Source organism: Hippichthys cyanospilos, chromosome 1 (assembly GCF_059441005.1).
Source record: "Hippichthys cyanospilos isolate Australia breed blue-spotted pipefish chromosome 1, RoL_Hcya_1.0, whole genome shotgun sequence".
In the NCBI taxonomy this organism is placed as follows: Eukaryota; Metazoa; Chordata; class Actinopteri; order Syngnathiformes; family Syngnathidae; genus Hippichthys; species Hippichthys cyanospilos.
The window spans coordinates 12,625,488-12,638,860 of record NC_142369.1 but is presented as its reverse complement, the minus strand read 5'-3'; the positions used below and the strand labels follow the sequence as shown (position 1 = coordinate 12,638,860).

Here is a 13,373-nt window from a genome sequence, read left to right as displayed (position 1 = left end):
AAAGGTACCTGGAACAAATGATAAAAACATGATTAGAGCATTGTTATATAAGATACTATACAGCTGTTAAAATTGTTTATGTAAGGCATATTGGTAAACACACCAAGATCACTTGAGGCTTTTTTAATAGTTCAGTGTTAGCCATCTCAGCTAAATAACTTAATGGTGTAAATTGACCGTGTCACCAGCACTTTACACAAAGCGGCTATAGGAGATGAATGGCCATTTAGTGGTATTCTCTGCATACAACAACTGACAATGCGTACTGTTTTAAGTATTGTGTTTAAAGCATGTGTGGGAGCAGTAAAACAATAGCTGGGTATGGAACACTCCACTGTAATACTTAAATTTGAATAAAATAATGCATACTTTTAGTGCCATGGGGGAAAGACTGAGTAATCCTGTCAACATTGTGTTCATAAAACCTGGCTTTTTATGATACCCGATGGCGAATGATAGTCAAACCAACCTTTTTTTTCAATACAGCCCATAATTAGATAATTTTAGAATCAAGCAATGACTATAACTATCACTGCTCGTAGCTAAATTACATTTTGATTAGACTGTTAGCTTTACCATTTCTATCATCAGTAATTGTTATTATTGCAGAAGGAATTCCGGAAACGCTTCGCTGTGAAGTTGTCTAGCTTGGATGCTGGTCTTGGCAGGCGCACCTTGGTTGCTCTTGTTCTACCTCCAAGCAGTCAGCTACGAGAGACGCAATCAGCGCTCTTCATCATTTTTTAAAAATTGAAATCGAACGTAGTTTTGTCCGATTTCCTCTTGGAGGTTTGCTTTGCCACCGGAGGTGAACGGAATACACACACACAATGGCAGCCACTTCCGCCCCCAGCAAAAGGTACGACAACATTTACTAGCGTATAACAGACAAGTGTTCCTTCGCAATTATCGCATTTTGATAATTTGGTCATTATTTGCAGTTATCACCCCAAGAAATCGTATCACACGTAAATATAAAGCATTCTTATTTTTATTATTATTATTTAGCGAACTCATTTACCATATATTTAGGTTCCGCCTCCGATGAACATTCGGCGAATCATAGACAGCGATGTTTGGCCGATGGACGTCCCTGCAGCCAATCAGAGCCCGCTGTGGGCGAGCCACTGCAGCTCATCCACAGTTTCCGAGCAGGGAGTCCTCTGCAGTCCTCTACCCGGTTTCCAGCATCTCAATTTGGGCTCGCCTTCCAAGCAGACGTCGCCGTTTTTTCCACCCTGGACCTCTGTTCGCAGTCACGAGGCAGGATCTGGGGCTGTCATCACACCCCCGTACTCAGATGCACCTCAGCAGGTTGATGACAAGTTTTAAGTTCTGTACATCGTTTCCTTACTAAAATAACGATGAATTATAACAGTAGATATAATCTAGTTATTATTCTGAAATAAAGTGCTATGAAACATCCCAATAATTTTTTTTATCCACTGAACAGACATCTCCAAATTCAGAGTCTCGATATGGATTGGACCCAGCGCTACTTCCCAGTGCGGTAAGTTTTTGCAGTATTTGCTTGATATTTTAGAAGTGGCGCTTATATGCTAACTCCTCCGTAACTGGGTTTAGGTCAAAGAGATGGCGGATGACAGGACCGAGTGGGAGGGGAAGGTTTTTGTCTCAGAGTCTTTTACTCCTCCGCCTCCCCTTCCCACCACTTCCTGCATCATGGAGGATGGAGGTAATAATGTGAACCTCGACCGTTTCATTCCAAAGTTGTCTTTCAGATATTTTAATGGGATCCTGTCAAATTTGGAGATTAAAATGGAACAAAATGAGATTAAAATAGTTAATCTGTGTTTTTGATGATGTCATCGTCCATTCAGGCGGCGCCAGCCCGCGCGCCATCCGTTCCACCACATACTGCTTCCCCCAGGATGGTCCAACCGCCCTGCTGGCCCGTTTGCCCCTGGCCATGCTAGTCACACCCCTGGCCCAAGAGAACCCACTGGAGGTGAGATTTTAAATCTTTAAATCTTTAAAAACGAGAGATTAATTAAGATCTGTTATTAATTAATCTCTTTTTATTCTCACTTAAAGAATTTGGAGAAAAACACTCAACCCTCATTTTATATATATATATATATATATATATATATATATATATATATATATATATATATATATATATATATATATATATATATATATATATATATATATACACAGTATATATATGTGTATGTATGTATGTATGTATAAAACAAAAAAGTGGGTTTATTTGTGCACTTTCATCAACCAAATTTTTAACCATTTACCTTCTGCTGGATGTGAGATTGGCCTCAAGCGATGGGTGCAATCTTTAGTTTCAACCATCATGAAGAATGGTGCTGTTTTATTTTGTCAATCGCCAATTAATTAAAAAAAAACCCAACTTAAATTATAGTATCATCTATTTGAGTGTAGTTTGGCAAAGAGATTTGCTATGGCTTGCTCTATTAGTGTCACATCTGAGTACTGTACTTTGCATATATGTTAGACTAAAATTGTTCTCCCTGTACCCCTTTGGTCCTGAATTTTAAGCACATTTACTAGATATGCATTGCTTTGTTCAATCATTTAATTGCATACTAGTGGGTCAGCAGTGACACTAGTAGCAAGCTGGTGAGCCATAAATCTTACTCCAGAAACGCAATATTAATCATAATACTGAGTTTCAACTAGTAAACATTGTTGCCCAAACTGTTTTTTCTTTCAATTCCCCTTTAAATATGAAATCTGTGTATAAACATAAATGCGGAAGGGGGTTTCCATAGACGCAGCTTCATTGATTTCCTCAATTTCCAGAAGCGTCTGCCGGAGGTCGAGGAGGACACGTGCGTGTCAGGATGTCGCTGGTGCGGCGCGTCCATGTGCGTCGCCATGAGCTGGCAGGACTGTGGCCAGAGGTTCCGATGCCCTTTTTGTGACAAACTGACTGAAGGTAAAACACAGCCAAAAATGTTCAACTATTGGTCCAAACTATTGTTATATGTTTGCAAGCCAAGATTTGATCTTTTTACATTTTTAATCCCACTAACCCAGCAGCATATGTGATGATCCTTTAGAAACCAAATTTGGGCTTGCTACACAAAGTCCATAAGCTGCTCTCGTGAGTGAAGTATCGATGTAATTTGGTGGAGAAATCAACTCGATTTCCTCAGAACTGTCGCTGCCTATCTGTCCTTTTCAGTGCCGTGGCAACAATACCAGCCCACAGATGGGGTCGATGGAGTCCGGCTAGATCGGAGACAGAGACCCGAACTCCACATGGGTTCCTATGAAGTCCTCCATCCCCTGAAGGTTTCTTTTGCGTCCTCTTTACTTGATGCTTAAAGGGACCGTAACATGATATTTAAATAATTTCCACAGTCTAACATGTGCACCTAGAATACATTTGGCACATGGCCGATTTAATTTCTTATTAAATATGAGTTTTAGGGAACCAATATTTATGAGCAGGAAGTAAAACGGCTCGTTTGCAGGGACGCACGTAGCTGCCCCGACCCCTTCATGATGCAGAGCTCAATGCCGACCAGCCCAAACGTGCATTCATCAATAATGTTGAGCGCTCATCCTCACGAGAGTCACGAATGATGGAGACTATTCTAACAACGTTAATAACAGGGCCAAAAACAGGCATTTTGTTGACATTAAAATGCACAGCATTAATATACCGCTCTCAAAAACTCAAATCAGTCCTTGGGGGTTACCCAGTATTCAAAATATTAGTTCCGTCTGCGCTTGAATTATTTACTACTATTGGGAATTATCCTTCTTATGCTCCCAAACACACATTTTGGCCATTTAAGCATTTTCTACTTATACCTACAATTACACTTAAAAAATACTGTTGGTCATTAAGAACAAATTTTTTTGCAAATTTTTTGAAATGATCATAATTTAATTTATTCCATTTTAATGTAAAACAGTCAAAATCTTACACATTGTCCCTTTAAAAAGTCGTGCCTGAAAAAACAGAAATTCACCACATTATTTTGAAGTTGTGATATTGGTATCCTTTTTTTTGCCACAAATCTGTTGTGTCACCCTACCGGAATATTTAAAAAAGCTCAGGCTCCTAAGTTGTAGCTTGTTCCTCACGAGGAGACACACCAAAAAACAAACCTTCGTAAAACAATGATGGAAATTTTGCGTCAAAGCCATTATTTTAGGGCCATTTTTAAAATAATTTCCCACCATTTTAATTATTTTTTGATTAAATGACAGATGCATGACTTTAAATGATAAATACCGTAATTCCACAAATATAAGACACACCTGTGTATAGGACACACCCTAACTTTGGGGTCAAATTCTGGTATTTTCTATGTTACCGTGTGGAGGATGCACCAAGAGATTGGAGACAGTGTAAAAACTATAGCAAAACACGTTGGATCTCATCTTTTGCAAATTTCTTCATATTTTTTTGTGTTCATAATCATAAGTTATATATTTGCTGCACGTGTGTGTCTGAGATTTCCCACATTATGAGCGGTCTGTGAATGTCTTGCCATTGCAACATTGAATACACTTGACGCAGTTGTTTTTCCTTTCCCTCGCGACGCAGCTCGAGTTCATTTTGCGTCTTCTCTAACCAGTGCACACAGCTCCATACCTTGCATTACGGTAATTCTTGTAAGTTAGAATACGGCCGATATAATAGTGCACATCCGTGAGTCAAAACTCGCTGACGAATCAACCGTCCTCGAATAGTGTTGAATGAAAATAAAAGTTTAAAAAATGGGACTTATATTTGGAGAATTACGGTAATGCGTTTTTGTCATTCCATGTGGGCGCAGAATACTACCGGCTTCATGATTTGCCTTAAAACAATAAAACCCCTTTTAACTCAACACCACGTGGTCGGATCTTGCTAAAGACAAGATGACTTAATTTTCTGTGCACACAACAGGGTGAAGCAGCAGCACTGCTTCTGGCCATTGACGTTTCTGCGGCGGCGCTAAGAGGCGGCCATTTGGAGTTTGTGACACAAGAAATAAACACCCTGCTTGCCTCACTAAACAGGTAAAACATGCACACAAACACACACATCAACACTATCATGCAAACACACACATTAACCAGCAGTTTGCCGCAGAGACGTCCGATTGGGTCTGCTTACGTACGACAGCAGAATCCAGCTGTATGACCTCAGCCCCGCACTGTCTCGCCCGCACATGCTGGTCATGGCGGACACATCGGCTGAGTTGCAACTTCCTGTCAGGGAGGGGCTCGTACTCCCCCTAAAGGACTGCATGGACAGTGTTGCCAGGTAAAAACAAAACAAAAACCCCAAAAAGTAAAGAATCACAAAAAAAGGCTTTGATGGGAGACAACTTTTTACTAATACTATTAATAGTACTTTCAAATTCTATTTTGCTAAAATCTGGTAGGTTGAAGGTGTGTAGTTGAACATCTTCCCTGTTTTGTAGTACTGTCCATAATGAGAGTTGATCACATGCTAATGTGCTAACATTTGTTTGGTGCTGTGTAGCGTTTTGCAACACATTCCCCGATTGAGTCCGGAGGGTGATGACTCGGCGAGCATCCCAGTGGAGCTGCCAGTCAAAGCGGGACTCGCCGTCCTCCAGACGCTGGCCTGTCCCGGCAAGCTGCTTGTCTTCCACTCGGCACCGCTGGTAGAGACGGAACAAACCTCCACCGGGTTCTTCGGGACCAGCAAGCCAAAAGTACGGCAAGAACCCAATTGATTTTTAGGCTGGAGTCAAGATGGCCTATTAACGCTACGGGGCTTGTCATCGCTTCCCTGCTCAGTCCATTTTTCAGCCGCCGGAGGGAGCCATTTCATTGGCTGAGGCGTGTGTCCGTCAGGGCTGCGGCGTTCACCTGTTTGTCCTGTCCCCCCAAGACGTGGGCGGGGCTTGGCCAGGCCATGTTCCTTATCTCACGGGTGGTGCACTGTACACCTACGACCACCTGCAGGTACCGCAAAGCCACTGATCAAATGTGAACAAGCTAAAAGTTGGTAAGCTAACATATCGCGAGATGGCCTGCATTCAAGTGCTGTTGGGTAAACTAAAAAAAAAACACATATTAGCTGATGCTAGGCTAAGATGTGTGTTCATTTTCAGGGAGATTTGGACCGGGAGCGCTTTAGCCGTAATTTAAAGCACATCGTGGCGGCAGAAGTTGGCTACAAGGCAGAGCTTAGCTTGTTTGTTAGCAAAGGTGAGATGTGTAATCTCTATCCCACACAGTCCCTTACAAAATACCCACAATTCATTGCTGCTGACAGGCATGCGTGTGTCCGGCTGCTACGGACTTTTCGTGCCCAGGACGAACACTACCCGGGTCGCTATGGCAACGCTGGACTGTCGGACAACGCTGGCAGTGGAGTTGGCGCATGACGGCAACGCTCTGGATGAGACGCGAGGCGTCGCCATACAAGTATGGTACACATGTGGTAGTTTTTTATTTGTTTATTTTTTTTTGTCGAAAAGGGATGGCTTTCTTGAAGTTCCATGAAGTGCATTCAAAGTTTGCTTGGTTTCAAAGTAAAGCTGGACTGTGTTGTTTTAATAACTTTTGATCAGATACTGACATGCTAACAGTTGACATGTTAAGCAACCTGAGTATAAAATGCACGAAGTAAGGGAGTTCATTGAGGATCTTGCTTCTCACGTAACTTAATTCTTTCGCTCTTCTGTATATCGGTAGGCAGTCCTGGTCTACAACACACCACTTGGAGAGCTGCGATCCAGGGTGCACACATTGATGCTGCGCTGCTCACGCCACCTGCAGGACACTTTCCGCCAGTACCAGGCGCAGACGCTGCTAGCGTTCTACTGCAAGAAGAGTAAGAACAAGGCATACTAGCAGGGCTAAACAAAAGACGGACTGGGCGGGCCAGCTGTTTGACAAATTAATTGGCTGGCTCATATTTTGAAAATAAGCTCAAATCGGCCATGTTTTTTTATCTTTTTTTCAACAAATTTCAACATAACAAAATAATTTTCAACCCCCCCTCCAAAAAAAAAATCTTATCGGTTGTTAAATTCACCTAATGGTAAAGGACAAGGTTCTAAATCTGCATTGGTCTCAAAAACGTCCATATTGTCAGTAACAATAACACCTTACACTTTATATTGTCCAAATCAGGGGCTCTCAAACTTATTGGACCCCTTTTTGGAGAGCAAATTTTTCAAAGACCCCCAATGTTTGCCAAAACAAAAAGAAAAAAAAAATCATTCAAGCCAAAAATAAAAGCCTTTTTTGTTCACCAACATATTCTATTTGACAACATGTATATAAGTTACTTTTCAGGTATACTGAAGTTTCCAAAATAAATATTGCAAAATGCACGCTCCCTCATTACAAACTGGGTCGATTTTTCCCAAACTTGTTGCTGACGATTGACTGGCAACCAGTTCAGGGTGTCTCCCGCCGACTGCCCGAAGCCAGCTGAGATAGGCGCCAGCAAGCCTGCGACCCCTGTGGGGACAAGCGGCTCTAGAACATGGACGGATGGATGGATAAATCATCAGGCTCTTTGATGATCATGTTGACAAATTTCAAAAGGATTACATTTAAAAAATATATATTAAACTTGTTGATTGCTTTATTGAACGGTCGTGAATAAATTCACAATTTAATATAAAATAAAATGTAATTTTATATATATATATTTAAAAAAATATATATTTTTGTTAATAACCCAAATTATTTCACCGCACACACCTACACGCACACACACACATTCAGGCCATTGGTAAACCACTGGTCATAAATACAGTTTGTCTCTTTTCAGTGTATTGCGCAGCTTTGGAGCGCCCCCTGCAGGACCTTCGTGAAGAGCTCCAAAAGGACCTGACAGAGGCTTTGGCATCCTACCGCCGTCACGGTTGCTCTGCATTGACCTTGGCGTCATCCGGTCAGCTGGTTCTGCCCCGGGGACTGCGAGCACTGCCCGTCTACGTCAACAGTCTGAGGAAGAGTGACGTGCTGCTGCCCGGCCTGCGCACCTCTGTGCACCGACGGCTGGGGCTGCGCTGCCGAACGCTTGGCTTGGACGCCGCAGCCTGTGCCATGCACTTCTATCCCATGCTGATCCCTCTGGTACATGCAATACCCCCTTCGGGGAAAAAAAAAAAAAAAAAAAAAAAAAAAAAAAAAAAAAAATATATATATATATATATATATATATATATATATATATATATATATATATATGTGTGTGTGTGTGTGTGTGTGTGTGTGTGTGTGTGTATTTTTTTAACATAAAATTTAAAGCCGTTAGTAAGCAGTTTTAATTTATTGTTGTTGTTGAATTATAATTACTGTTAGTAAAGTTAAATTGAGCATACATTATTGTTTTAGTCTATGATGCAAAATATGCTTAGCAAATAGTGATTTGAAGTCTGGCTATTTGAATGTGATTTGCACAGGATCTCTGGTGGCACTTTTGAAAAAAAAAAAAAAAAAGGGAAAAATCAAAAACGCTTAATTTTATCGCTTTCAGTCACTGTCGAATTCCGGAAATGTGAGGAAAGAAGAGGAAGAAGGGGTTCTACGCTGTTCCGCATCAAGTCTGCGGCCGAGCGGGATGTATTTGCTGCACGCGCCTCACAACCTCCTGCTATGGGTGGGAGCCCACGTCCCAGCGTGCGTCTTGGTGGAGCTCTTCAACGTGGGATGCTTTGCATCCTTAACCTCAGGAGAGGTAACCTATTTTGTCCCTTCTCCAACATCATACATCTAACCCTTGTTTTCTCTAAAGTAAACCACTTTTTGCCGAACATTTGCTACTTTAGAGTTGAATACATTTTTATGAAAATTTTCACGTGCTGTTAGATCCCGGAGAGTATATTTAGAATCACCAATCTCTCGATTATATATGGTCCAAATTATTATCTTGATTCGTTATCTTGATTCACTGACGTACCAACCACTAGAACAGAAGACGCAAGCCTAGTTATTTGATCACTTTTTGTAAACAACAATTTCCTGTAATGCTGTAAAATATCCTAGTAATCTCATCGCCATCATTCGTCTTGATATTTGTTTGCTTTCATTCAGTCATTTAGTCATTTGCAATTTTTAATGTTTAATGCATTGACAGCCTTTTTTCTTTTTGAAATGTCCGGCTGAATTTGAATGTACCACATTAGCAGCTAACACTAACAAATTTTACTGTACCATATATGCAAGTTTAATTGATTAGTGTTTTCTTGGCATCCATAATCAGTGACTGAATAACATTTTATAAAGGGAGTATGTGTAATTTTCTGCATGAGCATGCTTTAGGGGCATTACGGTAAATGCAGCAATAAGCACTCCTTCTGATGTCTGTAGCTATACTGGGCATGGCGTTTTCCACCCCCCACATAATATCATTTCATGATATCTCGACCTGCGAATATATTTAAAACATACTGTTGGTCGATAAGAACACTTTTTTTTTAATTTATCATAATTTATTTTATTCCTTTTTAATGAAAAACGGTCTAAATCTTACACAGTGTGTTTTGATTATTGGTAGAGATGTGACATGTTGGCAATAAAAATTGAGTCACAAAGAAGAGCTAAGCTAGCTGGTAGCAACCATTGCTGCAATTTCAAAATAAAAGCTAACTACTTTTTTTTTTTTTTTTTTAATTGACGTATCTGTATATTCTGGCCGAAAACCAAAAATGCATTTTTTTAAAGATTTTCTTTTTCTGCCAGTGCTGCTAATTTAAAAAATATATAAATATTCCTGCCAGATGAATTTGTGGCTGTAATGGAATGCAATTGCAATTGGCTGGCAACCAATTGAGGGTATCCCCCACCTACAGCCAGAAGTCAGCTGGGATAGGCACCAGCAAGCCTGTGACCTGTGAGGATAAGCGGCTCTAGAAAATGGACGGATGAATAAATGGATTCCAAACCAAAAGTTCTTTTGGAAATTCCCTGGAGCCTTCCTTAGATTCAGTACTGTTTGGCCAGTGTTGATTATCTCCTCTACGGTGTTGTTCATCCAGACCAAGCTGCCGGTTTTGGACACCCCCTTGTCGATTGCCCTTCGAAACCTTCTCAACATGCTTGACTCGGAGGTCCCATGCTTCCGCCAGGTAAGCCCACAACGCAACACTTTACTATTTCGCAGAAGATTGTTGGAACATTCGCTTGGCTGTTCACACAGCTCCACCTGGTGAAGCAGGGTGATGCCGGCGAGGAACTCATGCAGTACCACCTGGTGGAAGATAAGAGTCCCAACGGCGGCGCGTCCTATGCCGACTTTCTCTACCACTTGCATGTTAACTCTGTGCGCCTGCTGCACTGACGCTCAAACACACTCTTTAAGCCTTTATTTAACGACTCTTGTCTTTATTTATTTAACTGTCACACGTTTGTGTTGATAAACACAGAGGGAAGATTTTGGAGAACAGGTCCGACTCGAATTGATTTATCATTTCGTTGTTGTGCTTTAATTATTGTTCACAACCTGTTGGCACATAAACAGTTGTGATTTTTTTTCCCCCTTTGGTAGCTGTAATTCTGTGGTTGAGCGCAAGAGGTTGCCAAAAAGCTGCAGTAAAAATCCAGGAAGTGGTTGAAAGTGCTTTTCAAAGTAACATGCAACTGAGGTCAGGATGATAAAATCAAAAGTGGGTTAGTTTGAAATCTTGGTTTTAGTCCTGCGTAAATGAGGGTTGAGGTTTCAGATAAGGGTTTCAAGGCCAGTCTACCATTCTTTCATAACATCCTTGTCACCTTTCTTTCTTTGTCTGAATTGATATATTAGTTTTTACTTACTCCCAGTCGTCCTGCTGTCTTGCTTACATTCATGGCATCATTATTTTATGCATTCTCTACCCATCCTATCTTCCTATGCTTTCTTTTATACCATCTTTGATTCTTCCCTTCCATCATCTGTCCTACTTTACAAAACATCTGGTTTCAGCCCTCCCTCCTTTTTCTATGGATATAAGTTTCATTGCTTCATACATTTCTTGGGTCTCGTCCTGTTTTGATCTTTTCTGTTTGCAGGGAATAGACACCGTTGGCCTACTATTAGGGAAATATAGATAGATCCAATACCCTTTGAAATGCAATAAAAAAATAAAGTTGATAAACATTTAATATGTCAAATAAAATATTTTGGAACAAAACTACCAACACATGGCTCAAGACTGCACATGGATAGTTAAAAGCAATCCGTCAGAAATGAAACCTTATCATGGTTACGAATAAGCATGAATAAGCCTTGTTCGAAAACATGTTTCCTAAGTTAAAAAGTAAAGCAACGAGAACGAGGAAAAATACTCTTACGCTGACATATTTGAAGGTCGGAACCGGAAGTTTGCTTTCGATTCAAATTGTTATCTTGCCTACAGAGGGGCTGGTCGAGCGAGCTTGCTGTCAAACCGAGAGAGAGGGAGGGAGGGAGAGACCTTCCGTGCTCCGCTCGGTGTTTCCCCATTAAACCTCGCCCTCATTCGGCCTCGCGTCTTCCTCCCGTGCCGGACGACTTTATTTTTCAGTGGCTACTGGGCTGGCCCGTTGTGTTTTTCCTCCCCTTACCGGCCAACAGACGACTTTCTACCGGAGGCGGGGAGGCAAACAAGAAGACGGAGAATAAGAAGCTGGAAACATGGCTACGACAACCTGTACAAGATTCACGGACGAGTATCAGCTGTACGAGGAGCTTGGCAAGTGAGTGACAACCGGACACGGGCTTCGGGGCTCGGCGACTGAGGTCCCCGCCGGCGGCGTGTGGGCTGCGGGGACGACGGTCGCTGAGCTCCAGGGGCCATGCGTGGGCGTGCGTGTGAGGACGGGCGCGCGGTTGTTGGTGTGTGCGCGCGCGCACGGCAGCTTTTAGTGCGTGACAGGTATCAAAACGTCCGCGTTTTGGAAAATATGTCAACAGTTGTCGAATTTGGCGTGGCACTTTCGCTTCATGAAATTTTACTATCGCTGATAATTCGGAAGTTGTCATAATTTTGGTGGTAACCCCACCTCACTTATATGACTAATATAAGCGCTGTTTTTAATTGTACATATAATAACTATTGGAAATCGTCTTCTCAATTGTTTTTGAAAATTGGCAATTTTGTTCTCGAAATATACTTGGACTATATTTTTATAAATGCAGTGTGTATGAAAAACAAACTTAAAACTATACCACCTTTTTTGAAAATATTCTACCTCCCCAGTACTGTTTTTATAGAAAGTTTTTGGTTTTTATTTGTTGTCCTCAAAATATTTTTTTTCATATATCCCCCCTCCCTCAAACAAATACCATAATTTCATAGAAAATTCTACTTTTTTCTCAAAAATGTACTACCTGTTTTATAGAATATTAGACATTTTTCAAAAATCCCTCCAAAAATGTGATTTGTCAGAAAGTACGACCTTTTTTGTAGAACCCCCCCCCCCATTTAGAAAATAGCTTTTGATAGAATAAAAGAAGCTATTTCCTACCTTTTTGAAGACAGTATTTTAGTGCATAAAATATACCCCCTTTTATTGAATTTTTAAAAAGTAATTTCTTAAGAATATTTGCTTTACTGTAATCTGCCTTTTTTGGGGGCGGCACGACGGCAAACTGTTTAACATTTCCACCTCACATGGATAGGCTGTGGTTTTGATGCTGGCTCCGGCCTTCAGGCAAGCCGGCGACACGTGTGAGGACAAGTGGTTATGAAAATGAATGGCTGGATGGATCTGTTTTGTTTGGATATCATCACTTTTCTTAACTCCTTAAAATCCCCTTGGGTCAGTACATCTCAATTATATTTTGCAAAGCCCCTCAGGAAAAAGAAAAAAATTCCTGCCCCCCCACTTATTACGCCGATCATAAATAAAATGATTATCTATAAAAATTGTATACCTTTGTAACATTGACGAAAGGAAAAAGCAATATAAAAATTATTTCCACAACCGTTAATGACTTTTTTACAGCATTTATACAGGTTAAAGGGGTGTCTAAGCCAGGGGTGTAAAAAATAAAGCCTGTGGGCCGGCTCTGGTCTGCAAATGGGTTGTAATCCGGCCTGTGAGATGATTTTGTAAAGTATTAAACTGAACTGATTTTTTTTTTAATAAATGAAAAACTAAAAAATGCTTAACAAATTTGAAGTTTTTGTTTTAAAGTTATACAAATATATACCATGATTTAATTGGTCCAGCCCACTTGAAAATAGATTTTCCTCCATCAGGCCCGCAAGCTAAAATGAGTCCCAGGTCGAAGCAGAAAAAACACAAGTGCATCAGAGTGCCTAAAAAAAAGCCAATCCTTATTTTATTACAATTACACTTATCATGGAAAAAACAAATCCTTTCCCTGGGGTTATCTGCACCCCCCCCACCCCCCACCCCCCGGCATCAACTCACGTCCCCCCAGGGCAGCCCACCCCACTATTTGACAAACA

The 13,373-nt window shown here is 41.0% G+C and overlaps 2 protein-coding genes across 21 annotated transcripts in view; both read left to right on the top strand.

Moving 5' to 3' along the window:
* The first annotated feature begins 649 nt into the window (after window positions 1–649).
* Window positions 650–10,306, top strand: LOC148429263 (protein transport protein Sec24C). Its single transcript, XM_088418448.1, has 18 exons — window positions 650–859; window positions 1,033–1,314; window positions 1,454–1,510; window positions 1,585–1,696; window positions 1,842–1,969; window positions 2,803–2,938; window positions 3,188–3,297; window positions 4,910–5,022; window positions 5,096–5,269; window positions 5,492–5,687; window positions 5,773–5,940; window positions 6,090–6,186; window positions 6,254–6,405; window positions 6,676–6,814; window positions 7,766–8,073; window positions 8,477–8,677; window positions 9,978–10,067; window positions 10,139–10,306. Exons 2-18 carry the CDS (start codon window positions 1,045–1,047, stop codon window positions 10,277–10,279), a joined length of 2,592 nt encoding a protein of 863 aa, XP_088274574.1. The 5' UTR covers window positions 650–859; window positions 1,033–1,044; the 3' UTR covers window positions 10,280–10,306.
* A 1,040-nt stretch (window positions 10,307–11,346) lies between these two features.
* camk2b1 (calcium/calmodulin-dependent protein kinase (CaM kinase) II beta 1) overlaps window positions 11,347–13,373 on the top strand; it is a 42,733-nt gene continuing 40,706 nt past the window's right edge. For 18 of the 20 annotated variants that reach the window (XM_088418562.1, XM_088418544.1, XM_088418503.1 and 15 more), the window contains exon 1: window positions 11,349–11,652. In XM_088418562.1, the coding sequence (XP_088274688.1) occupies window positions 11,591–11,652 (62 nt within the window). In that variant the 5' untranslated portion in view covers window positions 11,349–11,590. Of the gene's footprint in view, window positions 11,653–13,373 lie in introns of all 20 variants that reach the window. The other 2 variants (XM_088418596.1, XM_088418586.1) reach the window with 2 other exon arrangements.